At 47.4% G+C, this 25,486-nt stretch overlaps 1 protein-coding gene and 1 long non-coding RNA gene across 9 annotated transcripts in view; one reads left to right on the top strand and one right to left on the bottom strand.

The window, feature by feature from the left end:
- Positions 1-6,838: 6,838 nt before the first annotated feature.
- On the bottom strand, positions 6,839-25,330 carry LOC110599418 (uncharacterized). 3 transcript variants are annotated; one of them, XR_013428066.1, is made up of 4 exons: positions 24,887-25,330; positions 17,436-17,626; positions 13,856-14,211; positions 6,839-12,093 (listed from the first exon to the last, which is right to left on the bottom strand). It is a non-coding gene; the product is annotated as an uncharacterized LOC110599418 (long non-coding RNA). The 3 variants fall into 3 exon arrangements; XR_005734768.2 differs by having other exon boundaries at positions 6,839-11,172; XR_005734765.2 differs by lacking the exon at positions 6,839-12,093 and having other exon boundaries at positions 12,459-14,211; positions 24,887-25,329.
- Syt6 (synaptotagmin 6) overlaps positions 22,669-25,486 on the top strand; it is a 61,052-nt gene continuing 58,234 nt past the window's right edge. Inside the window, exon 1 of one of the 6 annotated variants that reach the window (XM_040287353.2) lies at positions 22,669-22,687. Coding sequence is in view for 2 of the 6 variants with exons in the window: in XM_040287349.2 (XP_040143283.1) it covers positions 23,751-23,913 (163 nt within the window). In the remaining 4 variants the exon portion in view is untranslated. Of the gene's footprint in view, positions 22,688-23,465; positions 23,914-24,546; positions 24,732-25,486 lie in introns of those variants that run through there. The other 5 variants (XM_040287349.2, XM_005337651.5, XR_002485382.3 and 2 more) reach the window with 5 other exon arrangements.

Raw genomic sequence — 25,486 nt, 5'->3', positions numbered from 1 at the left:
GAGGGAATCCCTGCATTTTTGCTGAGCACAATTTTGGCAGGATTGTAAACGGAGGTAAACTGTCCTCCCTGAGGTGGTGAGGCACGGACCCCAAGTTAGGCCGCTTGGACTCTCTTTTTCTGGTTTGGAATCTGGGATACAGTGCCACATAGATGGAAATGACCAGGTGACAGAAGGCACGCAGGCCTGCCTGCTCCCTTTTGCCTTGTCTGAAGCCAGCCTGCATGTTAGGACTCTGGGTCTTCCTTCCTCCCCCTGCCCAGTACTCATCTTTGGATCTTGACCCTGGCTTACTTGGCACTGGGCTTGTGTGGTGTGATGAGGCCTCACCCTTGAACTCCAGTACACTTGCACCACGGGAGTGACCTTTGCTGTGACCCTGGCAGTGACCCGCCCCCTCCAATTGCCTACTCTTGCTGTGGACCCCCCGTGCTCAGCATCTTGTGTCCTAGGCTCTCCCTGTTCTCTCCTCCAGCGAGAGTTTTCTACATGTTCTTTGGATTTGAAGCTATCACACATACAGGGGACAGGCTGAGCAGGGGGGACCTGCTGATGCCACTTTTATGTCTTTGGTATTCAAATAAAATATTGAAAGAAGAAAAAGGAGTTTAAAAACCATCATCGTCTTGGAACTTTGTGAAACCATAGTTTACTTCTCTTTCCCTGTAGCATCTGAGCTTTCCAGGTGTTTCAAAAGTCAGTTACCCATTTACTTAATAGTCCCTTAGTGCCCATTCTGTGCTAGGCACTACTGGTGCTGGAGATATGAGATGAGGGCCCAGCCTCTGTCCTCCAAATGCCCAGGAGCTCGTGTGGCACTCTTCAGATCCCGTGCAATTCCAAATGACCTGGGGATTTTGGTTAAAGGCAGACTTTGATTCTTCAGATCAAGTTAGGACCCAAATTCTAGGTTCCTAACAAGATATTGCAAAGCTTTACAGTGTGAGTTATCAAGTGGAATTAAAAGCCCCGGGCTCCCTCTCTCTCTGTGTTTTAAAAAAATCCCAATGTCCCGACTATGATGAAATCAGAATCTCTCCTGCAGGTACCGAGGCATCTGTCATTTTTACATATTCTTAATGATGCTAATGTGAGGTAAGATTTAAAACCACCAATCTACAGAGACAAACTGTATTCATAACAAACTGCTACTTAGTTACAAAAAACCCACCACAAATTGGTTATATTACAGTTCTGGAGTTACGAAGTTTGAAACCGGTCTTGCTAATTCAATATCACTAAAATAAAGGAGTAGGCAGGGTTGTGTTCCCTCTAGGGGATCCAAGGGAGAATCAATTTTCTGGCCTCTTCCTGTGTTCGACGGTGCTGCGCTCTTGGCCTCTGGCCTCTCCATCACTCTGATGGAGTCTTTGTCACACGGCATCAATGGAGCAGCTCTCTTGCCTTCCTTTTTGATTTGTCAGGACCCCAGAGATCACAATCAGCCAACCCAGACAATCAAGGATAATCTTCTCTTCTGAAGATCAGCTGATTAGTAATGCAACATAACATATTTAGACAGTCTGGGGATTAGGACAAGGACATCTTTGGGTGGGAGGAGGGGGGTGGACACAATTCTGGCTACTTTAAAGACTGTGACTAAGATTAAGTTTCACAGGTGGCTCTACCTAGAAGGACAGACGTAAGTAAGGTGGTTATGACTCAATCTTGGAAAAAGAGAGGGCAAGCGTCAGGAAGAACTTCCCACAGAGTATGGCTGAGTGTGTAGAGGTATGCTGGAGGTGGCTGTCACCTGCTGTACAGAGCCAATGACCAAGTTTCCAGAAATGCCACTCATAACATCTGCTGGTGGCATGGGAGGTATATGTATGCTACCGAAATTGGAAAATGTGATAAATCAGTATGTATGTATGTGTGTGTGTCTTTCTTTCCCAGAAAACCAGTTGTTAAACTTGAACCAGCACAACACTGACAGGTACCCGCAGAGCTAAGTATTGAAAGAATAGACATTAGCTAGGTGGCTAGGCATTTGCCTTTGAAGTCTGTCTGTTCTCACCAAACACAGGTACGCTCCCACTGGACAAGTCCCAAATTTCAATGCCTTCAGAGCAGGGCTTCTCAAGCTTACCTGGGCACACAAATCACCTGGGGAGCTCCTTAAAATGTACAGCTGATTCAGAGGGGCAGGACCTGAGAGTCTGGACTTCTACAAATCTCCAGTGACACCCATGATATGGCTCCAAAAACCACATTTTAAATAGTAAGACTACAGCCCCTATCTCAACAAGCAGTCACCAAACAATACATTTGGGTCAAAAAGAGAAGGTCCCCAAATTTGTATCTACTACGTTTTATTTATCAAAGATACCGCCAATTAACATTATTTTTTGTACATTAGGAAGAATGTTTTATTTAAAAAATTAAGTAATGGCATGCTATTGAGGTAAGACACATCTTAATTTCTGAAAATTTAAAATGTAAAAAAATGTACTTTTTTCAATCAGTAAAATGTAGTATCTGATTTTTGTTATTAAAAAATAAGAAAAGCTGGGTGTGGTGGCACACATCTGTGTAATCCCAGTGGCTCAGAAGGCTAAGGCAGGAGGATCATAAGTTCAAAGCCAGCCTCAGCAACTTGGTGAAGGCCCTGGGCAACATAGCAAGACCTTGTCTCAAAATAAAATATAAAAAGGGCTGAAGATGTGGTTTAGTGGTTAAGTACCCCTGGATTCAATCCCCAGTACTTAAAAAAAGACTAAAAATATTGATACTTATCACTGTTTATTCTAAGAACTGATACAGGAGACCCTACTTGGCCACGTGTTGGATGGTTCTGAACCCACGTATGACCCAGAGAGATGCAGAGGCCCAAGTAGGGGTCCCACACCAGGAAGGATTAACGTGGAATCCTCACTTGTTAGCACACCTTTTTTTTTTTTTTGTATTTCTAGAATTTTTAGTTTGTACTAAGTTAGAGGTTATATAACCTAGCTTAAACAAATAGTTCTCATAAAATAGACAAATGGGTTGCAAGGATCCTTGTGGTTTGGAGTTAACACTAGTAATACGCTGAATGAGCAATCAGAAAGAGGTAGAAATGATGTGTCTCCTCCTGGTATGAGTTCTGCCTCTGACACATTAGGTGCTAAAACTATGACGATCTAGTCTGTTCTGACAAGACATTGCAACCCCCCACACACAAAAAAAAAAAAAAGAGAAAGAAAAAAAGAAATTATGAGACACTCTTTTGACATGAGTTATGTTTATTTTTATTAGGGATGCATGTCACCCTAAAGAGCACGAGGTATGGTGAATTATGATAATACATGTATGCACATTTATTTTATATAAAAAGAGCTGGATATGTGGTTCAGTGTTTAAGTACCCCTGTATTCATACATCCACGCTTAGTGGGAGCAGGTCTGCTCATCATAATCACTCAAGGGTCCATGCTGATGGAGTGTCACCAGCTTGAATATTGCGGCGGAGGCCCTCACATTAGCAATTAAATGCCCTGGTTTGAAAATGTCACTTTTGTTTGTTTACCATTCATTGACCCAAACTAGCCAATGGGCCCAAGTGTCAGAGACCAGAAAGTGCCTACTTGGCACACAGGACTAATTGCTACCGTGTCTCCTGATTCCCACCTGGTTCTCTTTCTTAACCAGTTGGCCTGTCTCCTGTCCAACTGGGGTCATGATCATTACAAAATACAGATGGCCCTGGATGCTTCATGCCAGAGGAAGCTACCCTAGATTAGCCTCTTCAGTGCAGAAAAAAACCTGCCTGGGCTTGGTCATGCATATGAATATGAACGTATCCAACATTCAGAGAAATGGCAAAGCTTCTGAACAGATAAGAAAGCCAAACCATGAAGAAGTCATCTACAAGCCCTTGAGGAATTGCCTTCTCTCCCAAATCAACCCTGTTTTGTGCCAGGAAATGATCATATTCCCCTCTTAATCTAAGGCTAAGACCTGGGCTGAGATCTTTTCTCACTCTCCCTTCCTGGCTACGGTGGGCATCAAGAGTAAACAGGGTTGGTGATTACCCCATTGAAGAATGGATTTAACCATGGGAAGGACTATGCCAAAGAGATTAAAAAGCAAAAAAAAATCAGAGCAGATCATCTGTCTGAAGAGAATTCAGACATTTTCACCTTCAAAGGCACATATACATCCTGATTTTTTAAAAAGAGCACCATGTGAGAGATCCTAAGTACCATGGGAGACATACCTTCTTGGGGACCCCCATGGGAATGTGTCAGAGCTGAGTTTTGCATGAAGCAAACTTCATTCACATTTACTACTAAATAAATGAGTGGGAAACAAAAGGCAGTGTTTAATTGGGCTGTAATTATTCATCCGTGGTGGGCTCCCAGCACCATGTCCTGTTTTCATTAGAGGAACATCATCTCCTCATTAGCGACCGGAGCTGTGTCCCAATTTTGCCCGCCTGGGGGCCGGAGATGTTTGGAAGAAGCAGCAGCTGTGGGAAATCAGTGCCATGTGCCCAGGGAGGAGGTGGCCGTGGGGCAAGGAGAATGGCTTCTAGGAGCATCTACTGTGAGGCTGGGGGCAGGGGACAGCAAAGGAACAAGGGAGTCTTTGACATAAGGCATTGTGTTGCACTGAGAATGGAGCCAGTTGGGCCTATTAAATTAGTATTAAAGTTGGGATTTAGAAAAATTAATTCTTTTTTAAATCTATTACAAAACCTTTTCAGGACTCGGCAAGCTTTTTCTGTAATGACCTCCTGGAAACCCTCAAGGCTGGGTGAGGTGCCTCACCTCCGTGCATGTCTTTGTACCTGTTATAATGCTGTAATTATGTGATGGTAATTGCTTACCTGCTCTCTGCCCACTAGACCATGAGCTCCCAGAGAATGAGACAGTGTCTTGCTCAGAGCCATAGTCCTGGTGTGTGAGACACATAATGCACACTGGGTTGATTTGAAAAGATGGGCGGATGGATTGACTTGTTCCAAGCCCTCAAGTGAAAACCCTTTGAAATGCTGTTGGAGGATTTGGCGCATAGGTGTGCGGTTTTGTTTATAGCAGAGATTCTTAACCTGGAGCCTCTAGATCTTGTGGGAGTGGGGTGCAGTCCACACAAGGAATGCAGAGAAGAACACATAAATTTGATGAAATTGAACACATAATTTATGTGATGATCATTTTTCTGGAGAGGACACCCCCTAGATTTTATCGGCTTTTCAAAAATGATTCATGACCCAGAAAAGCATTAAAAATTCATGTGCTTGTATAATGTTTGGCCTTGGCTCTTATGGAGGAGGAATGGGTGTAAGCTCTGGTCTTGCACGGTGTCACCAGCTGTCTGCTGGAAATACTGAGTGGAAGACAGTTGCTTCCAGTCCCTCAGCCTCAGCTGATTATGTACCACTCTGCTCAACATTTCTTAAATACAATGAGATCAAAAGTATGTCTGAAATTGAGTGGCCACATTGGAATCCTCCTGTTTTGATTTTAAAAATACCTGAAACAGCAATCTCAAGGTAATGCAATCAGGCATGTTGAACCCAAGGCAGGCAGGAAAGAGGCTTTGTGATATAGGAAGAATTGTGTGTGCTAGAGCCTTTGAAAGGTAGAACTGGTATCAATAGGTGAATGTTACAGGGAATTAGTTTCTGCTCTTATAGGGGAAGTACTTTTTTTTTTTTTCTTCAGTTAAGCTGCTTAAAAATGGAATGAACTGTCTTAGAGGATAGTGAGTTCCTTGCTACTAGAGGAATTCAAGCCAAGACTGAATGAACAAATATCAGAGATATAGAGGTAAGAATGATTCCAGGCTCTGAGTTTTCTTTTCAGTCTCTGCTTCTCAAATAATCCAGTTCATTTCAAAAATCATCTCACTTTTCTTAATTTGATTTCTGTAAGAGATCCCCTGGCACCAACCTCACCCCTAGTTACTAAGCTTTTATCTCCATGTTGAAGTGGAGGGCTTGGGCAGACAAGCTGACTCTAAACAAACTGATGAGATTTTGAGCAAAATCTCTTTGGATAATGCAGTGAAATATATTCTCCTAAAATATAAAACAGATCAGCAAAATACCTTTTATTCTCTTTTTTGAATATTCTTGATGTTCAAGAGCAGTTACTTGCTCTTGAAGATTGAGCTGTCAGAGTCAAAGGCTCTGAAATTAATGGAATGCAATTTTCTGCCATTTATGATAAATTCCTGGCCTTTTTATGCATATGAGAATCTTGGGCAAGTGCAAAAGCAAAACCACAAAGCGGGAGGTTATTTTGACAAGCTTCCTCCAGCCATCCCTCTATTGTCTTTTCCTGATCACAGCTTTTTGTTTTGCACTGAATAACAATAAAATAAAAAATGAGAACAAGTGAGAGAGAAATCCAACGAAGCAATTTTAATGTTCAGCCAACAATGCAAACAGAATTAAAATGTTCTTCGATTTTAGACAAAGGAAAAGGGATTTAGTTAAGGGCAATAGAAAAAAAACATATAGCACTTAATGAAAAGCAGGTATTGGGAATACTGTAACTTTTCTGAGCTGCAAAGAGGGATTCATCTAGAATGTTGTTTTCTGTGCTAATCCATCCTTAGGCACTGTCAAATAAACAATTAAGGTTCGGATCTTTGTTTCTTGAAGGCTTTGCTCAGCACTGTTCCTTTTTCAGACGTGGAGTCCTAATCTTTCAGAACAGGCCCCTAAATCTAGATAAATCCTGATCTTTCCTGTTGTTTCTTTAATCAGACTATGCTCTGGGACTTGCCATTGCACTTTATTTTTTTTTTCCCCCTGCAACATCCCACCCTGACAACCATCTCCTCTGGACCAACTGAACTAAAATCGCCGAACCCCCACTCCCAGGGCTGGACACCATCAATAACATCGCTTTCCATTTTCCTCCTAACATTTCTCATTATCTGATAGTATCTTGTTTATTTATTTTTTTACTTTCTTGAATGAGGTATAATCTCCATAAAATCACGGTCCTTGTCTGTCTAGTTTGTAGCTCATTCTCAGCATCAGGAATCAATATCTGCCGCTGGACCTGGGCCTGGGGTCAGCATCCTCTCTCCTCTTTGCCACTTACCCTATTTTTCCCCTCTTTGAATTCTTCAGTGCTTTGAAGAACAGGCAATCGGATTATACCATCTAGTTTCCTCCCTTTTTGCAATCATCTACTCTTCTCCGGAACACCCCACTCACGATTGCTTCATCACCTGAGACACTGTTTCTATTTGTCACAACACTTGTCACTCTGTAGCCATATAAGTAAACATTGCTGGCCTTTCCGTTCCTTGGCCTGCTCCCTGCCCTAATCCTACGCTTCTCCTCCTCCTCTTAGCCTCTGTCCCTCTGGCTCCCATTTCTTTGCCTGTGATGTCATTACGTACATATGAAGGACCTCTAAACCATCACATTATTACCCACCCCCTTCTCCTACACATGTCTTCCCTCCCTCCTTACCCAGTTTAGACTCCCACAGCCGCTGATATAATCACTGCTTTGCCTCATTATAATCAACTATCTTGCCCCTTCTCATGCTTAGTATTTGCCTGGCAAAATTCCAACCCTGATTAAATCCAACTCTCTGCCTATTCCTCACCTGCAATCATGGCTGGGAAAAACACACACCCATATTGATTTGTCTCATTTTAAATTCATGACCACAAACCTCAAGTGAGGCCTCAATGCTGCCGGGCAGTGTTCCCACACACACCTAGTTAATTCACTCTCTAACTCTCCAGGAGGACTACCGAATACTTCCTCCTCAACCACTCCCCCGCCCTACCTGTGATCCCCTTCTCACTCTCAGCTGATGACCTTGCAGGCCTTTTCACTGAGAAAATAGAAATGACCACTATGTCCTTCAACCCGCTTGCTCCCTGGATCCGCACAGGGCATCTCCCTCCTATTACCAGGAAGGCAGTGCCCAGTGCCTCCATCAAAGGCCAAATCCTCCACCTCGTCCCAATCCCTCCCCTTCCTTCCTCAAGGCCATGGCTCCCGAACTAACTTCTCTTTCTTCTGCATCATCACTTTCACCTTCCTTATCAGCACACAAACACGCTGTATTCTCTCTCATCTTAAAAATAAAGTCATCCCTTGACCCCACAATCCTCTCCTCATTTCCCTGTGCCTCTTTTAAAGCATATCGGCACCATCTCACCTACTATTCTTTCTCTCTTGCTCTCCAATCATGTGTTCCTCCTAACCCAAGGTAGAGCTACTTTCAAGGTCCCCCGGCTGCCAAATCCAGCACGTAGCTCTCAGTTCTCCTGTTATTGGACGCTTGAGCTGCTTTTAGCATAATTTATCCTTTTAAAACAATGGTTTCACTTGGCTTCCAAGGTAGCCCGCTCTCCTGATCTCCCACCTCCCTGGCTGTGCCTTCCCAATTACTTCTGGGTTCTCTTCTTCTTTCTAGCATCTAAACGGTGCAGGTTTCAGGGCTCAGCATTTGGACCTTATCTCCTCTCTCTCTCTCATTCTCTCATGTCAGCCTTTTCAGGCTGCTGAAAGGAAACACTATTAACTGGTGGCTTATAAACAACAAATATTTGTTTCTCAAAGTCCCAGAGGATGTGAAGTCCATGATTATGGGGCCAACAGGTTTGGTGTGTGGTGAGAATCAACTGTTCCTCATAGATAATGCATTCTAGCTATGTTTTCACATGGTGAAAGGGGCGGGCTAGTTCTCTGGGGTCTCTTATAGAAGGGCTCTAATTCCATTTATGAGAGTAGATTCCTTATAATTAAATCACTCTCAAAGGTCCTCTTCTTAGATCATCACCTTGAGGGTTAGGATTTCAACATATGAATTTGGGGGTGGACACAAATTCAGGCCATGATAACTTGGATAGTTCACTCATTCTCACAGCTTTAAAAAGCATCACCCAGATATTTATCTCCAACACTGACCTCTCCCCTGTATTCCAAACTTCAATATTCAACTGCTTCCTTCTATCTCTAAATGGCTAATAGACACCTCAAACTTAACCTGCAAGCTGGATGCCTGATTTCCATATGGGCCTCACCACCACCAAAACTTCTCTTCCCCAGGAATCTCTGGCCCAATAAATGGTACCACAGTTCATGTAGTTTCTCAGATCAAAATCTGGGAGTCATTGATGACTTTTCTCTCACACACACATCCCACATCTCTAATCCATTGGCAGTCTTTTAGTTCTACCTTTAAAATGCAGATAGTCCCTGTTATGGTTGAGATATGAGGTGTTCTTCAAAAGCTTACAAGTGAAACAATAAAATAATCAAACAATAAGAGGTAAAATGATGAGATTATGAGAGGTATGACCTAATGAGTCGATTAATCCACTGATGTGGATTAATTGGGTGGTAACTATAGGCAGGTCAGGTGGGGCTGGAGGAAGTCGATCCCTGGGTGTTTGCCTTTGAGGTTAATATTTTGGTGAGTGGAGCTCTTTCTCTTCTTCCTGGTTCCCATGTCATTAGCTGCTTTCCTTTGCCATGAACTTGCACTAGGCTGTTCTGCCTCACCTCAGGCCCCAAGCAATGGAATCAGCTGTCTACAGACTGAGACCTCTGAAACCATGAACCCAAAATAAACTTTTCCTCCTCTGAAATTGTTTTTGTTGGGTCTGTTGGTCACAGTGATGACTGATTAACACAGTCCCCTACTGGTGATGGTGGTTCCCCTTACAAGTTCTTGACTACAATGATGCAAAAGCAATACACATTCAGTAGAAATAATCCTTTGAATTTTGAATTTTGATGTCTTCTCAGGTCAAGGATATGTGGTAAGATGCTGTCTTGTGGTAGAAGTGAGCCACAGCTCCCAGTCAACCACACAACCATGAGTGAAAAACAACTGAGATTCCACATATATTGTATTGGTGAGCTCTGAGGTTTAGTAAAAGTTAAGTGTATCAAATGTATCATTGACTTGCAATATTTTCAATTTATGAAACCCTATTGGAATAAAAGCCCATTGTAAGTAAAGGAACCTCTGCATATCCAAAATCCCTACCACCTCCACTGCTTCCATCCAGGTTCAAGCTGCCCTCTATCTTTCTCAGGGATTATTGTATCATTCCCCTAACCAACATCACTAATTCCATACTTGTTTCCCTGCACCATATTCTCCACACAGCCAGAAGGAGCTCTTCAAGATGCAAACCAGATCAAAACACTTATTTCCAAAACCCTTCCAGAACTCCCCATCATTCTTGGAATAAAATCCTTGATCCTTACTGGAGTCTACAAAGCTCTTTATCAGCTCCATCTAATAGCTTCCTGCAATGATGGCAATGTCCTGTTTCTGGTGCTATCCAAAATGGTAGCCATACATGGCGATTGAACACTTGAAACGTGGCTACAACAACTGAGAATCTGAACTTGAAATTTTACTCCACTCTGATTTAAATCTAAATAGCCACACATAGGTATTTACCTTTGACAGCACAACCTACACAATCTCCATGACTTTGCCTCCTAGCCCTTCCCCTTCTCTCCCTCGACTCAAGCCACATTGTCCTGCCCAAAGCTCCTCAAACATTTCCAGCACATTCTCACCTCATGGCCACTGCACTTCTCTTTATCTAGAATTTACTTCCAGACACTCAAATATTTTCCTCACTTCACTTTGGTCACATGTCATCTCTTCATAGAAATAATTTCTGAACACTCTGCCCACTGAGACATCATCTCTTGCTCTCCATCTTCTTTGTCTTGCTTAAATTTTCATCTTGGCATTTATTACTACCTGACACTTGCTCATCACCCACCTCCACCATGAGCTGATAAGTTTCGGGAAGGCTGGGAGTCTGATTTTTTTGCAGTACTGTATCTCCTATGCTTAGCTGGTGATTTTGTCCTTAGTTAAATACATCCGTTAATGAAAGAGGCTTTTGCCACAAGTGAGCACCTCTGTGAAAAACTGTGGGCATACAGTAGAAACCCAAGACAGACAGCCATCTAGAAGTGAACTCAACTACAGCTGCTCACAACTGGCCCAAACTCTATAAGAGAAACTCCTCACTATCACCAGAGTCCACACGAATGAAGCTCTAATCCATTCACAATACCATTTGACAACCCGTGCAGCGTTTGTTCAATGTTCCTCTCTCTTGTCCACATTCTCTGTGCACCCCATCACATTTCATTTAAAATTTCTCATGATGGAGAGCGGGGAATCCTTTGGGCCTTGAATCATCAAAGCTGTTTTCTCCTTTTCAGTTTCACCTGCAATAAAACATATATTTGATCTCTGATTTCTGTCTATTTCTGCTCTGGAATCTGGAGCCGTGACTCACGGGCGCCTCAGAGACCTCCACACCTCCAGAATTGATTCAAAATGTCCCCTTTTCGGAAGCCTTCTCTGACTCCTGCAGACTCAGTGGCTCCCTCCTCTGGCTGCATGATTTTGCTCACATTTAACAAAGGGCTTAAGAGGTTGTCTGGGTTATCATGGCACCAGACAGCAAGTTTCTGTTGTGTCTGGCCTGTTCCTTATCTGTCTTCCCCAAATTTCAGCTCAGGACAGGCACCTAAACATAAGTGTCTAGAAAATCCAGGAAGAAACAGAAAGCCACAACTTCTGAGTCAGGGCAACGTAAAAGACTCCTGCCTGGTTTTATAGTGACCATGAGAGGCCTTTTCCAGAGGAGGGCAATTATAATAAAACAAAGGGAAACCTCTGCACCCCAGACTCCAACATACATCCCCAAGAAGCCCAAGCTTAAAACAGAGCTTTCTTTGGCCCTGGCCCTATCTTGGGAAACTGGGATTTTCCTCCTGTCCCTACTCCAACATCTCCACTAATGACTGACCCGGCTCAGCGGCTGACTAGGTCATTCCATTAGGTCACCAACTTTGGATGTAGGAAGTTAGAAGCTATTACTAACACCCAACCATGATGGATCAAAAGACACCAACTACAAAAAGACGTATTAGACAAGTGGGTAATTTGAGTATGTAGAGAATTATTATTTTGTTAGTTTTGCTAGGGATAATATAGGCAAAGTCATATGTATTTGTCAGAAGTACATGCAAAAGAGGGCTGGGGATGTGGCTCAAGCGGTAGCGCGCTTGCCTGGCATGCGTGGGGGCCCAGGTTCGATCCTCAGCACCACATACAAACAAAGATGTTGTGTCCGCCGAAGACTAAAAAATAAAATGTTAAAAATTAAAAACAAAAAAAGAAGTACATGCAAAAGAATTGGCAGATGAAATAATATATCTGGAATGTGCCTTAAAACACTTTAGGAAAAAAAAAAGGATTGGGGGCAAGAGATAAAACAATATCGGGGGATATGTTGATAATTTTTGAAGTTAGGTGATAGATATGTAGAATTTGATTATTCTATTTTATATATGTCTGAAAATTTTTTATCAAACAAAAGCCAACCTCTTGGTCTCTACCCTCTTTGGGCTATAAATTGACAGTACCCCTTCAGGCCCCAGAGAGTCACCCCTTCAGCAGGTGTCCTGTGCTCTTTCTATGTGTCAGATCAATAAGGACCCACGGATCTATTAGAACGACAGGTTTATTAATAACTCTCAGATTGAGCTTTTTAAACAAAACAAGCCAGCAAGAATGTCAGTAAGCTTTAAATGAGGACAAGGTCATTCTGCAAAGGTCAAGGGATTAGGAGAGCCCAAGGGGGCCTGCGCCAGCCGAGGCCATGACCTTCATCACAGTGAGAGAATCTTCCTGCTGCAGAAACAGCCACATGAACTGAGGCTGATGAAAGCAGAGGCTCCAGGCCCTGGGCTCTGCTGACTGTGAGCAGAATGTGCCTCCCAGGGCCTAGCACCAGAGCCCAGACCAGCCGTGGGAGTAATTAAGCTAGGAAAGGTCATGGATTCATAATTTATGTCCAAAGGGCTCGATGTAATCATCATTCACCACTTCCCCCATTAGTGTCCACCTCAGTGGAAGGAAAGGGGCCACCTGAAGGCTTTCAGACCAGCAGACACCTGTTTCCCGCTTTGGGGCAGATCACTCTGTGGAGCTGAGGGCAGGTTCTGCTTGCCTGAGTCAAGGTGCTCAACCCGTGACCTATCGTCAAAGTCACAGTCCTGATTTTCACAGGAGTCATTAAGCCGTCATCAAATCCAAATCATAATCACATAGCTACGATTTATTGGCCACTTACTCTTTTTCTAGAAACAATTGAATTTAATTTTTCCAGCAATGATCATATTTAATTCTCTTGATAATTCCAAAAGGCGGCGCCACACTGTCCCCCATTTTATAGATGAGGAAACAGATGTTTGGGAAGGTTATGCGTATTAAATAAATTCTCTACCCCTAACCAACTCCAGGGCCCATCCTCTTAAACAATCTGTGTCTTGTCACCTGGAATTGTCTTGCACTGAACACAGGGTCGTCTAGCTCTCTGGGTGACAGTTAGTTCACTGTGGCCTTTGGTAAGATTTTATGAGAGCTGGCATCCGTGGTGTATGCCTGTAATCCCAGTGACTTGGGAGACGGAGGCAGGAAGATCACAAGATATACAAGGCCAGCCTGGGCGACCTAGTGAGGTGCTATCTCAAAGTAAAAATAAAAAGGGCTGGAAATGTAGCTCAATGGTAAAGAGCTTGCCATGTGTGAGGCCCTGGGCTCAATACCTACACACACACACACACACACACAGACACACACACACACACACACACACAGAGCACTTTGGGTGACCGTTAGCTTTCTTCTCTCTTGTACAGCACAGTGACCACTTGGCTGCTGCTACAGAGCTTGGGATAAATGTCAGAACCCTCATTTCCACTGCTCCTTTGGTGACCACTGACAGTCCCCACCCCTACTGGCTCCACCTTTACTGGGTTGGACCCAGGCAAGGTACCCATGGCCTGGCACTTGCTCTTTCTGGTGGAAGTGTGATAAGTCTCAGATACCCCGACTTACGGATGGGATCTGTAACTCCTTCTTCCTCGGTAGCTCTGAGGGTCTTTCCTTTGGTGGCCTACTGTGGCATGTCGAGGGAAAGCCAGGAAGAGGAGTTTTGTCTTCACTTAGGTGGGAGCACAGGTGGTGGATGAGCATCCCAGGAGCAGAATGTGGAGACAGCCGCAGAGCCAACAGCAGATCCGAGAGGAAGGGAGGGAAAGGAAACTGCACCACTGCTTCAAGGAAGAAGGTTCCAGGGCATGGAGAGGATCTGTCAGGAGCTGCCCCGCGGTGCTCTGGAGGACCCTAGTGCCAGTCCACAGAAGTCAGAGGGACGAGATGGGGCAGTGTCTCCTGGTCCTGGTGGTTGCCATCTATGGGAAGGACATGAACGTTTACCTGGGGGATCTTCAAGGCAGGAGTTCTCACCATGCGGCCAGATTTGAGGAATCCCAGGTAGAGGAAGACACGTTCCTTTCCCACTCTGTGCTCAGCATCACTTCCCTGTGCTTTTAGACACTTGATGATTTTTCCCCTTCTCTCCCTGGCAGGGAGGAATTGATTAAACTAAAAATAACCCCACTCCCCACCCCACAAACTTGGAAACACTCATCCCAGTTATTCCACCTAATTGAATTTTATTGAGCACGTACTAGGTAACAGACACTATATAGCAAAGGCTGGAAATGCCAGAGGAGGGGGGAAACAGACACAGTTTTGCCCTCCCCTTGCCTAGAGTCTTGTCTGATCCTGGAGATAGTTAAATTAGCAATTACCTAAAGCCTGAGGACATTTAAGACTGCAGAAATAAAGGGCTCTAGGGGGATCCAACCCAGATAAGGAAGCTGAAGCCCTCCTCCCAATAAAGATATCAAAACAGAAAAGGCTCAGCATTTGTGGCTTTGGCCTGGCCTGTGGGGGAACAAAAGGGCATCAGAATTGAGGGGGGCTCACGGGAGGGACTTTCATGGCCCAGGAACTCCCAGAAAAGCACTGCCCAAGTTCTTCTCATCATCTCTCTGCCTCCCTCCACCCCGGCACCTCCCAGGCTGAATGAAGCCACCACATGAAGCCACTGGGAGCCTCCCGGGACTCAGCATCTCACTCACCAACTCGTTGACAATTAGACCAGCTTCCAAAGAAAGCAGGCTGCTCATCCTTTGTTGTGCTGTTTGGCTCTAACAGTTTAGTCCAATGAATAATGAAGGTCTCCTGTCATCCCCGCCCTGCCCGCCCCCAGGTGAGCAACAGCTGTGAGGAAAACAATTGGTTTTTGGCAATTTTCACAGCACAGAATCATAAAGAATTGGACAGGAGAGAAGCCAGGCCAGCCAATCAGCCTCCTGCTGGGGCTGGAGCTTCCCCAGCACTGGAGCTGTGGCCTGGGGCCACCCCCAGGCCTGCTGCTATCCCCACAAGTGTCTAGGACTTCCAGGCCCCACCTGGGTAACTCCTGTCCCTGAGGCCACCTGCTGGAGCTGGAAGCTTAACCATTTTTCCTCTTCCTTCCTTGTTCTCCTCTCTTCCCTCTCCTCCTCCATTCCTGGGTGGGACCCCATCAGCCACCATGGATTCAGCTCATCAGTCAGGGGGCTACTCCACGACCCGGTGTGAAGAAGCCCACTTGGGAGCAGAAGCCTCCTTGGGCCCTGGGCCCCCTCCATGATTTTCTGGGCAGATTTTAAACATGCCCCTCTCCAACCTACAGAGGCTGCTGAGGTCCCCTGACAGCTCAGTAGTCACCCAGGGGGAGAGGTAACCAGGAATCTATCATGTGCTTTCAGGAGCATGGCTGAGAACCCTCTGGTGGCATGTGTCTGAATGTGCTAATGCCTCTGTGTGTGTGAGAGAGAGAGAGCGCGTGTGTAGGGGGAATAATTACTCAGAATGAAACAAAATATGTTACCATTGAGTTTGCTGCTATTCCTACCAGCAGCCTAAACAAACAGCATCACCCGCCCACAGCCCTGGTACCTGGCCTCAGCACGGGCTAGCTCTTCAATCCCCCTATTACCAGGACAATAGCCAGGGTCCCTAGGATGGCAGGTCACTGCCACATTACTTGAAGGGTAGGCCGCCTCATAGGCTCCTGGCTTCCTCCCTTTGAAACGTCACTGATGTCATGTCCAAGGCTAAACTCTCCCTCTCCTCCCTCCACATCCCTCTGTTCTCGGCCACTCTCCCAGCTTCCAGACACTTTGTTAATTTAGGAGAATTGAGAGCCAGAATCCGGTTTCTGACAGCCCCACCCTGAACCCCTCCTTCCCCCTCTGCCAGCTCTGGGATAGAGGGGATGGAGGAGAATGTGTGTGAAGGGGGAGAAGAGGACAGAAAGAGGTAAAAAGAGAGGGAGGGAAGGAGTGGGAAGGGAACTTTGCATTCCTCATTAGCAGTGCTAATTGCGCAGTAATGACTGTGTGTTATTATCAGAAATTTATCCTGGCAAACAGTCAGCTGTCCCAGCAGACACACACACACATACTCGCTTGCTTCACAGCGATGGCTTGACGCTTGAGAAACAAAATGAGGAATTTCTTCTCAGAAAGAAACTTTTCAGGCCCCAAACTCTTGTGAGTTTGCAGAAGGGTTTTTGTTGTTGTTTGGTTGGTTGGTTTTTGGTCCTGGGGATTGAACCCAGGAGTGTTTTACCACTGAGCTATGTCCCCAGCCCTTGTTATTTTTAATTGAGAGACAGGTCCTCACTAAGTTGCTGAGGCTGGCTTTGAACTTGCAGTCCTCCTCCCTCAGCCTCCTGAGCAGCTGAGATTACCATGCCTGGCTGCAGAAGAGTTTTGAGCTGGTGCCTCCCAGCTTCCTGTAGGTTCAAGGACATCTCCTGGAGGGCTGGGGTCCGGTGTCCCTTTGCCCAGCCTTTGGACTGACTGCAGGGTCTGGGCTCTAGATAAAAACCCAGCTGAGAGATTGAACCTCCGAGTGGTGGATGTGGGAATACTTAGCACCAAAGTCCTCTCTCAGCTTGTCCTTCATCGTTGCCCCAGGCCATAAAAGTCTTGTCTTCTCCTTCACATAAAGTACTTATTCTTTGCTTAAAACTGATGTCTCGGGTTGTTCCTGCAGTCTAGAATGAATATGTTCCCCTGACTCCTTCCAGTTTAAACCCTGCCTGACAAAACAAAACAAACTCCCAACGCTCAAAACTCCCCTCTTTCTGGAAGCCTCCCTTGATTGGGCCCATGTTTCTACTCGGGGATTCCTCCCGCACTCACTCCTCCCTCTGCATGGTGTTACCTCCACCCACTCCCTTCTCCTAAAAGCAATAGACATTTGCTAAACGTGGATCCATTGGTGAGACACTGAGCTTAAGAATATGAGAAAGAAACAGACCCCAGCTCAAGGAGCTCATGGGTTGCAATCAATGGTTTGCCTCGCTAAATTCCAATGCAAAGGAAAGCTTTGAGTGCAGTGGGCTGACAAGGAAGGGGACATCCCAGTCAACTCTGGAAGTCAGGCTGTTCTTAGTGCTTCATGTATGTCAACTCATTGAAGCGTCTCAGTAAACTGATAAGAGAGTGACAACTGCTATCATCTCCATTTTATAAACGAGAAAATGAAGGTACATAGAGGTTTAGTAACTCACCCGAGGTCGCGCAGCTGCTGTGTCATTCATTCATTTGGATTGTGGGTATAAACTTGAAAGCAGGCACTCTGGCTCCAAAGCCTACCCTCTTCACCTCCACACCCCACCACACCTTCCAGGAGCCAGCCGGGTAATGAGGAAGAAGACAGATGCACAGGACAGAGAGACAAGTTGTTGCGAAGTTCCAGGACCTAGAGAGGGCAGAGATGGAAGACAACAAACTAAGCAGAAGCAGGGAAGGTGGGTGGGCAGTGAGGAGGAGAGACAGGCATCATTGCTCTGTGGCCACAGCACTGACTGCCTACAGGGGACACCACTGTAGAGCGACTGAGGAGGAGTCTGCGTAGGTGGATGGAGGCCGGGTCTGGAGAGTGCCAACTTTATCCCAAAGGACCCAGGAGCAGTCTCTGAAGGTTTGTGAGAGCGAGGGTGGCATAATTATATTATTCTATAAGTCACCGTCGTGATCCTGAAGAGGAATATTGAGCACCTGGGTTAGAGCAGTGACAGTGGATGCAAGAATGGGAATGGGGTGGGGGAGGGGTTCAAACCATTATATGGAGTAAAAAAAAAATAAATAACAAATTTGGAGATTGAATGCAGGTAGACAATGGAGAAAGAAGCATCAAGGAGGCCTCTGAGGTTTTTACTTTAAGAAACTAGTTTGGTTATGTCCTAATTTAAGGAGGAAGAGCGGGTTTGCAAAATGTAGAAATCTGTACCTTTGACATGTTGAATTTATGAAGTCAGCAGTTTCTGAACCGCACATGTAGAATCAAGGAGAAAGGGATGGGACAGAGAATGGGAGATCCTTAGGTGTGGGCCCTGGGGTGAGACAGTCTGGTTTCCAGTTCTGGCTGTCACTTGGTACATTTGGGATAATACAGGGTCATTGTGGGGATTAAATGATATAATGCATATTAACCAAGCAGCATAAAGCCTGGAACAGGGTAAAAAATGCTCAGGATGTGTTTAGTACTACTACTATTAATTTTAATATTATTTAAAATCTGAAGTCCCAGGAGTAGGTGAGACCACTCAGCATCTCATCTCAGGGATAAGAACAGAACCCTGGAAGGATAGAGTTAGAGGAGAGTAGAGAACTCAGAATAAGGAAAATCCAGAGAGAAGTGTGTCACAGAAGAGTTTCACAGCCGACGTGGGCATGGGCAACTGTGCAGCAAAGAAGTGAAAGAACTCATTTTAAATCAATTTCACACGCGGCCTCTCTCCATGATTAAGTGCACTCCCTCAGGACAGAGCCCCCATGCTCAGGGCTCTGCATGCTGTGTGGCTGAAGGCCACTGGGTACAGGACACAGCACAGCAACCATGTCCCAGGTTCCTGGCATGAACTGGCTCTTAATAGGACCTCAATAAATGCTAAATGAATAAACAAGTAAATGAATGGTGTGAAAAGAGAGGCTAGAGTTCTAGTTCTGCCACTTGCCAGCAAAGAATCCCAAACCAGTTATTTTGGGCCTGTCTGGGGCCTCACCAGAGAGGTGAGAGTAATAACATCCACCTCTCAGGGTTGTTATATGAAATGAGATAACGTACATGAGAGTGTTATATAAACTGTGTAATACTTTACAAATGGTCGGGGGGGCTGACTCACTCAAACCAGTTCCTGTGCCGTTAGCAAACAGCAGAAATACAGATTGGGCTTGGGGGCTAAGGAAGAAAAGGATTTTTGTTTTACCAAATACATGAAAGCTGGAATATAGTGAGCAGATTTGTTCTCTCCAGGTGCTCCAGCCACCTTGATTCCACAGGGGGGCTTCAGGCCCTTGACCCAAAGCATGCTCAGTGGATTCTTCCCACCTGACTCCTCTTAATCCAGGATTAAGACCTCCTGATTTGGGCAGAGCCTTTTTGGAGTTGTCACTTTAATTCGTTTTGGCATTTTATCTGGTTCCCTTTCATTAGTGGAACAGCCAGAGTCCTGAGGTTGCAATCTCTCTCCAGGCTCCTTGGGGAGAATTATAGTCACTAAGGTCTTGGTTGTCTAAGAACTACAGCTTGGCTCTTTCCTGGAAGCTAGTCTCTGACCACAGGACACAACTCAGGTATAACAGGTAGCAGACACCCATCCAAAAGCAAAGCAACCAAACTAGTCCTGACCTGTGAAGCTGTCTGGCCCCCACCCTGGGTTTTATCAATGACACCAACTTCTCTCTTGACTAGCAATTGAGTCCAAGAGGCAATTGGAATGGCTAAATGCAAAGAGGCATAGGAATAAATCTTTCTTTCACTGTTCTATAGTTTATTTCCAAATATTTTATTTCTTACAAAGTCAATTTTTAAATATCATAAACTTTTCAAAGAAAAGATGATTTTTTTTTTCCCACATCCCTACCATCCTCCCCCGCACGGTGAAGAAGGAAGGGGAACTGATCTGGGATCAGAAGGCCTGGGTTCCAGTTCTCTGCTATCTCCTAGTTTGAAAGGCTGGGACTAGTCATTTAATTTTCTCAACTACCAGATGGATTATTAGCATCCACTGATTCTACTTCTCAGGGTTCAAATGAGATAAAATCCTTCTTGGCAATTTTCAGAGACTTGTTTGCCTGGAAGAGTACAGGTTGCCTCTGTATATCTGCTGGATGTCCCTCTATAGCTGAGAAAAAAAAACATGTCTCAGTAAGCAGGGGATGAGGGAGGTAGAGAGAGGAGATCAGGGAGTTTTCAAGGTTGGGTTAGTGTCCCTGTTGGCTCCCACTCACTTGGTAAAGCTGTGTCACTTGTGTCGATTCCCTGTATCTCTCCCTGCACGTCAGACAATTCAACTAAGAGCGTCAGACTGCTCCCTTTACATCTCTGCTGGGGACTTGACAGGGAGGAGGGAATAGGAAGAGGGCTCCCTATTTAGAAATTTGCATTGAGATGGAAAGACAATATGACACATCGGCTCATGTCAAAGGAGCTCACTCTTCACGCCTACAGCATTAGCAATTTCCTACCAAGGTTCAATTTTTTTTAAATTATTATTTGGTTTTAATTTATTTTAGTTGCAGCATAACGCAACAAGACAGTGCAAGTCAGAGCAGGGTGGGTGCCTGCCCAAGGGCAGAGACTTAGGGGTGGGTGGGCAGAAACATGAACTTTTGTTGAGGAGAGGAGGGCATAGGGATGGGAGCCCCCTGATTTCTGCCTTCAACTTTCGTATCCCACACCACTTCGGTCCCCTTATCTTTTTCTGAGCAATCTGACCTGAAGGCCCCAGACTCAGGATGTTCCAGCCATAGCTGTATGAGCAGTGGGGGAGGGGAAGACAAAAGTGATTTGGACATGGGTAAAACCATCCCTTCTAGAGTGTTATTGCTGGAAGCAGCTTCAAAGAGGTCCTAATTCAACTTCAAATAAGGACACTGACCTTATCTTACAGAACATGCAAAGTCCTCATGGCTGATTTGGTGCATGGGAACTACATCAATGGACATTGGCTATCTAATACCCTTTTTTGGCCCTATCCCATATTGCCTTCTCTCCTTCCCCTACTCCAAATCCAAACACAGAATGGTCTTTCTCTAGAGATAAGGTTGAAGGGACAACTCCACTTATTCCTACTTTTCTTCCCTTTCTGTATTTGGGTGGGATGTGGGGAGTCTGAATGTTGTCTCTTCACTGGGAAGAAGCATAGATGTGTTTGGGGTTTGGACTTGTGGGGAAAAGGGTTCTGGAGAGAAAAAGTTCCCATCTTTACATAAGGATTTTTTCTGCTTTGTGTCTGGTTATGTGACCATCACCGTATCAGCAACTGCTGTGGAGGGGCAGGTTGAAGAAAACAACTAGGGTGAGGCTTTATAATGTAAGAAAAATGTTTTTAATATCACTTTCTGAATATATGTCCCTTTATAAGTGCAATGGTCTCTGTTTCTGTTCTCTCTGTCTTCTGCAATTTCTCTATGTATCTCTCTCATTCTCTGCCCCTCTGTCTCTGTCTTTCTCTGGTCTCTGCCTCTGTTTTATTCTCTCTGCAGCTCTCAAATACTCTCACTTCAGCACTCCAAATTCAATAGGAGCCAGGGAGCTCCAGCCTCTTGCTGTATCCCTGTCAGGTCAGAATCTCCTTCTCTTTGTTAGGTTGAGAAATGCCAGGTCCGGAGCTGCCGAGAGCACCAGAGAGGCTGCAGAACCGCCTGCCGAGTGTGGAGGCTGAATCCGGGAACAATGAGAAATTATCTGTTAATTCTCAGCTCCTGCCACCTGCTCTGCTCCAAACAGGCTCCTTTGCCTTCAGTTTAGATGCAAATTCCCCTACTCGGATGTAAGCAAAATATTGATTTCCCTGCATCACAGGCCTGGGCCCTTGGACCGGTCCTGTTTTTTTTTTTTTTTTTTTTTTTCATTCTCTGCAAAGGCAAAACAAGGCGCTTTGTTCTGCGAATTTCCCCAGGAACTCGAGAGGGGGAGGGAGATATCGCCGCGGAGTGACAGAGTTGCCATAAACACGGGCAGAGAGCAGTTTATCTCCATTTGTGTTTTACATAAACACAAACCCGCCGCTTTGGAAACTGCTAATGAGCGTGTAGCCAGGGACCTGCGAGCTCCTGTCTCTTCCTGGTGTTGAGGTCTGCATTGGGTGGAGGAGAAGGTTATGGGGCCTCGGGGCTCCTCAGGTGGGATTTCAGAAGCACCGGAAGGTGAATGGAGACGCTAGAACCTTACCTGTTCTTGGAACAGCAACCCAGCACCACCCGCAGGAAGGTGGCCTGGACTGCATAGTATCGCCTGGATCGTGTTTGCTCAGTACCTCCTGCCTCAATTCCTAAATCTTTCAAATCACAAACGCCAGGGGTCAGGGTGGAAACTACGACAGTTCCCCACCCCACCCCACCCCCGCCAAGCGCCCTTCCCCCTCCCCTAGCCCGTGCCCACGCAATATTTCTTCAGCACCGTGGACAGAGCCAGGAACGTCCCGGGCCGAAAGACCGCAGAACTAGGCCAGGGTGCTCTCAGGCTGCCGCCTGGTCCTCGGTACCCGGGGCACTAGCTGCCCCGGGCTGCTCGCAAGTGCAAGGACCGGGTGGCTCTTCTAGCGCAGATGGTGCACGGTAGAGACCGCCAGGAGCTGGGGCTCGGAATCTCCTCCCTCCGGAACGTGAGTCACCGCCCGAGCCACTTCCAATTAGAGTGTTAATTAGGAGGAAAGACCCTCCTCCACCACCGCCCACCCGAGCACGCACCAGCCCCGAGACTTCCGGAGGCTCCAGCTAAAGTTTCGGTCCCAGCTCGGGGAAGGAGCTTTGGGTGAGTCCTACGTAGAGAGGGGCCGCACCGCGCACAGGTAGAGGACAGAGACTCCAGTGACTGGGCTCTGCAGGGTCCCAATCCGCTGACCGCCATGCTGCACACATTTCTAGCACTGAGTGAGGCACCTCAAAGCCCCCCAGACAACCTGTTCCTGGGCCTCACTCCACAGTTCCTGAGAGTTCTGCTTTTTAAGTCTAGCCTCAATCCCACGGTTTAATTTTCAGTCCTTCGGGTCCTTGTTATACTTAATTGAAAAAGATACATTGTTTCTGGTGGGGTTGCACCTGATCAGGGAGGTGAGTCTGGCGGGAATAGGGCACCCTCTTGAAATGCCCCCCATTCCTATTCGCCAGAAACTTTCCCCTCCCGTTGCCATGGAGAGAGACGGCCGCTGTCTCCCGTCGCCATAGCAACGTGCGGGTACTGTGGACCGCAGGATTGCGGGGCTCAGAAAGTCTTCTGGCAGTTTGCATCGCTCCGCAATCTTGGGGTCTTCTATCCCCGAAGATGGGACTTGAGGCAAGTCTGACTAACTTCTCCTGTCAAGGTCCTCCCACTCACAGCCAGGTCATCTATTATGGGGTTATCTATTAGCTGCCACTTGTGTGGCATGTGGCTGTTTACCCAGCGTTTCCACAAGCACTATCTTTATATCCCAGGGGGCCCATGAAACACTCATAATCATTATACCTCTTTTACCGGAGAAAAAAAATTGAGGCTCAGAGAGGACCAAGGTCACAACCGATACTGAATGCGGAGAAGGATTCGGGCTCTTTCCCTGGTCTTGCCACCCTCTCAAGGTGCGGGATAACGGGGCTGCAACCAGCCCGGACTCTGGCCAGTCCCTGAGTGTAGAGGGGGCGGCCAGGAGGCGCCAGACTTGCCAGCTGCCGCGGGATGCCACGTGAGGGGCGGGGACCCTGCGGGGAAGTGATTAAAAGCAGAACGGAGCCGCAGGGGGCCGCTGCGGGGAGGGTCTTCTTGGGGCCGCCTTGCCCCGCCCCAGTCCCGCAGCTGTGAGGGTGCGAGAGGCTGCTCTGCAGGCCTGGGTGTCCAGGGCATGAGCGGGGTGTGGGGGGCCGGAGGGCCTCGGTGCCAGGCGGCGCTCGCGGTCCTGGCCTCTCTGTGCCGGGCCCGGCCGCCTCCTCTTGGGCTGGACGTAGAGACTTGTCGGAGCTTCGAACTGCAGCCCCCAGAGAGGAGTCCGAGCGCTGCCGACGCAGGTAACGGGAGACCCAGGACCCCCTGCCTTCTTGGATTCTCATCTTGGCCGTCCCCATGCCCCCAAACACTCGCCCCAATAGCCGGGAAGATGGAGCGAGAACTCCAGCCTGGGCTTGTGGATTCGCCACCAGCCTCACACGGTCCCCTGGCCCATCTCCTGCAGGGCAAGGAGGGATCTGAAGGGAATCGGGAGAGACAGAACCCCCTGCCCCTCTCGAGTGACTATTGTGGGGGCCCGGCGGAAAGCTCCACGGAGACGACACCCTCGGGGCCTCAGTTTCCCTCGCGTTTCTGGGCTCGCCCTACAGGCTATCTCCCCGGGGAGGGGTTAGTGGATCCAACAGGAGCCGAGGGACGTACTGGCTACCGAAAAAGCTTGTCCCCTTTGGAAGTGCCCAGGTGCTAGAGTTCATCAGTTGACCTGACCGTCCGTTGTTCTCTCAGTAAACGCCGAGCCCCCTGGGTTAGGGAGAAACTTGGGTCTGCGGCTGGCACGAGGTCTTTGTGTCCGGGTGTCTCTCGCGCTGCTAGTGGCTTTCTGCGTCTCCGATGGGGGGCGGGGGTCCGGGAGGCGGAGTGGGGGAGGCTGTCGCGGCGTCCTCCCCCCACACCCCCCTCGCCCCTATAACTCGCTCCCTCGGTCTCCCTCTGACTCACTCGGACTCCCGGCGGGTGCGCGACTGAGCCGGTGCCTCTCGCCGACTTTTGCCAAGAGGGCGCCTCCTGCCCAAGCCTCGCGGACCCTGCGCCCGACGCAGCCCCAGGCGGCCGCCGAGTGCAGGCGGGAGCCCGAGTCGAGTCGAGCTCGCCGGAGCCGGTGAGTCCCGAGCCCGAGCCCCGCGGGGCCGGGGCCCGGAGTGCAGCTGCGACGTCTCGCAGGAGTCGCGACAGCGGGAATGGCTTGTCGCTCCCTGGCGGCGGGAGCCGCAGAAGGATCGGCGGTGTGACCAGGGGCTGGCCCTGGGTATTTACCTGCTGCACCAGTGCCCTGCGGTCACGCTTGCCGGCTGCAGTGGGGTTTCTTTGTCCCGTTGCGTGGAGAGTGCCGGTGGGAGGATGTACAGGGTCGCGTCCCCTCCGGAGGACCGGCTGGGAAGAATGCGGAGTGGGGGTGGGGAGATCCTGCAGGGACCAAGGCGCTGGGGTTCCTTAGGACTCCGCAGACTCCATCTCTCCTTGTCCCTCCACCCCCCACCCCATTGGCGCTGGGCCAAGGGATATGCGGGAGTCTCCTGGTGGCTCCACACCGCTGGCATGGGAGAGGAGGTTTAGGGGGTCGCTAGAAGTGGGCATTTAGTCTCCCACCCGCTTCTCCAGGGACAAGAGGCCAGGGTCGAAAGTGGAGGTTCCACAAGCATGTACAGGTGGGGTAAGCTCCCCAGGGATGCAGGCTCCAGAGCCCTAGTTTCATTTGAGGTTAAGGGTGGGAAATAGAGGAGTATTCCGCGTTAGAAATAGAGCCAAGGGGAGGCTTGTGTATGTGTGACTGGTCTATATCCAGCCTTTTGGTGATTTGGAGCTCACCCCTGACCTGTTATGAGTTGTAGGGGTCCCTGCGCTAGCATGTTCTCT

This window comes from Ictidomys tridecemlineatus, chromosome 11 (assembly GCF_052094955.1).
Source record: "Ictidomys tridecemlineatus isolate mIctTri1 chromosome 11, mIctTri1.hap1, whole genome shotgun sequence".
Taxonomy (NCBI): domain Eukaryota; kingdom Metazoa; phylum Chordata; class Mammalia; order Rodentia; family Sciuridae; genus Ictidomys; species Ictidomys tridecemlineatus.
The sequence above is the reverse complement of the archived record's forward strand: the minus strand, read 5'-3'. Positions and strand labels throughout refer to the sequence as shown.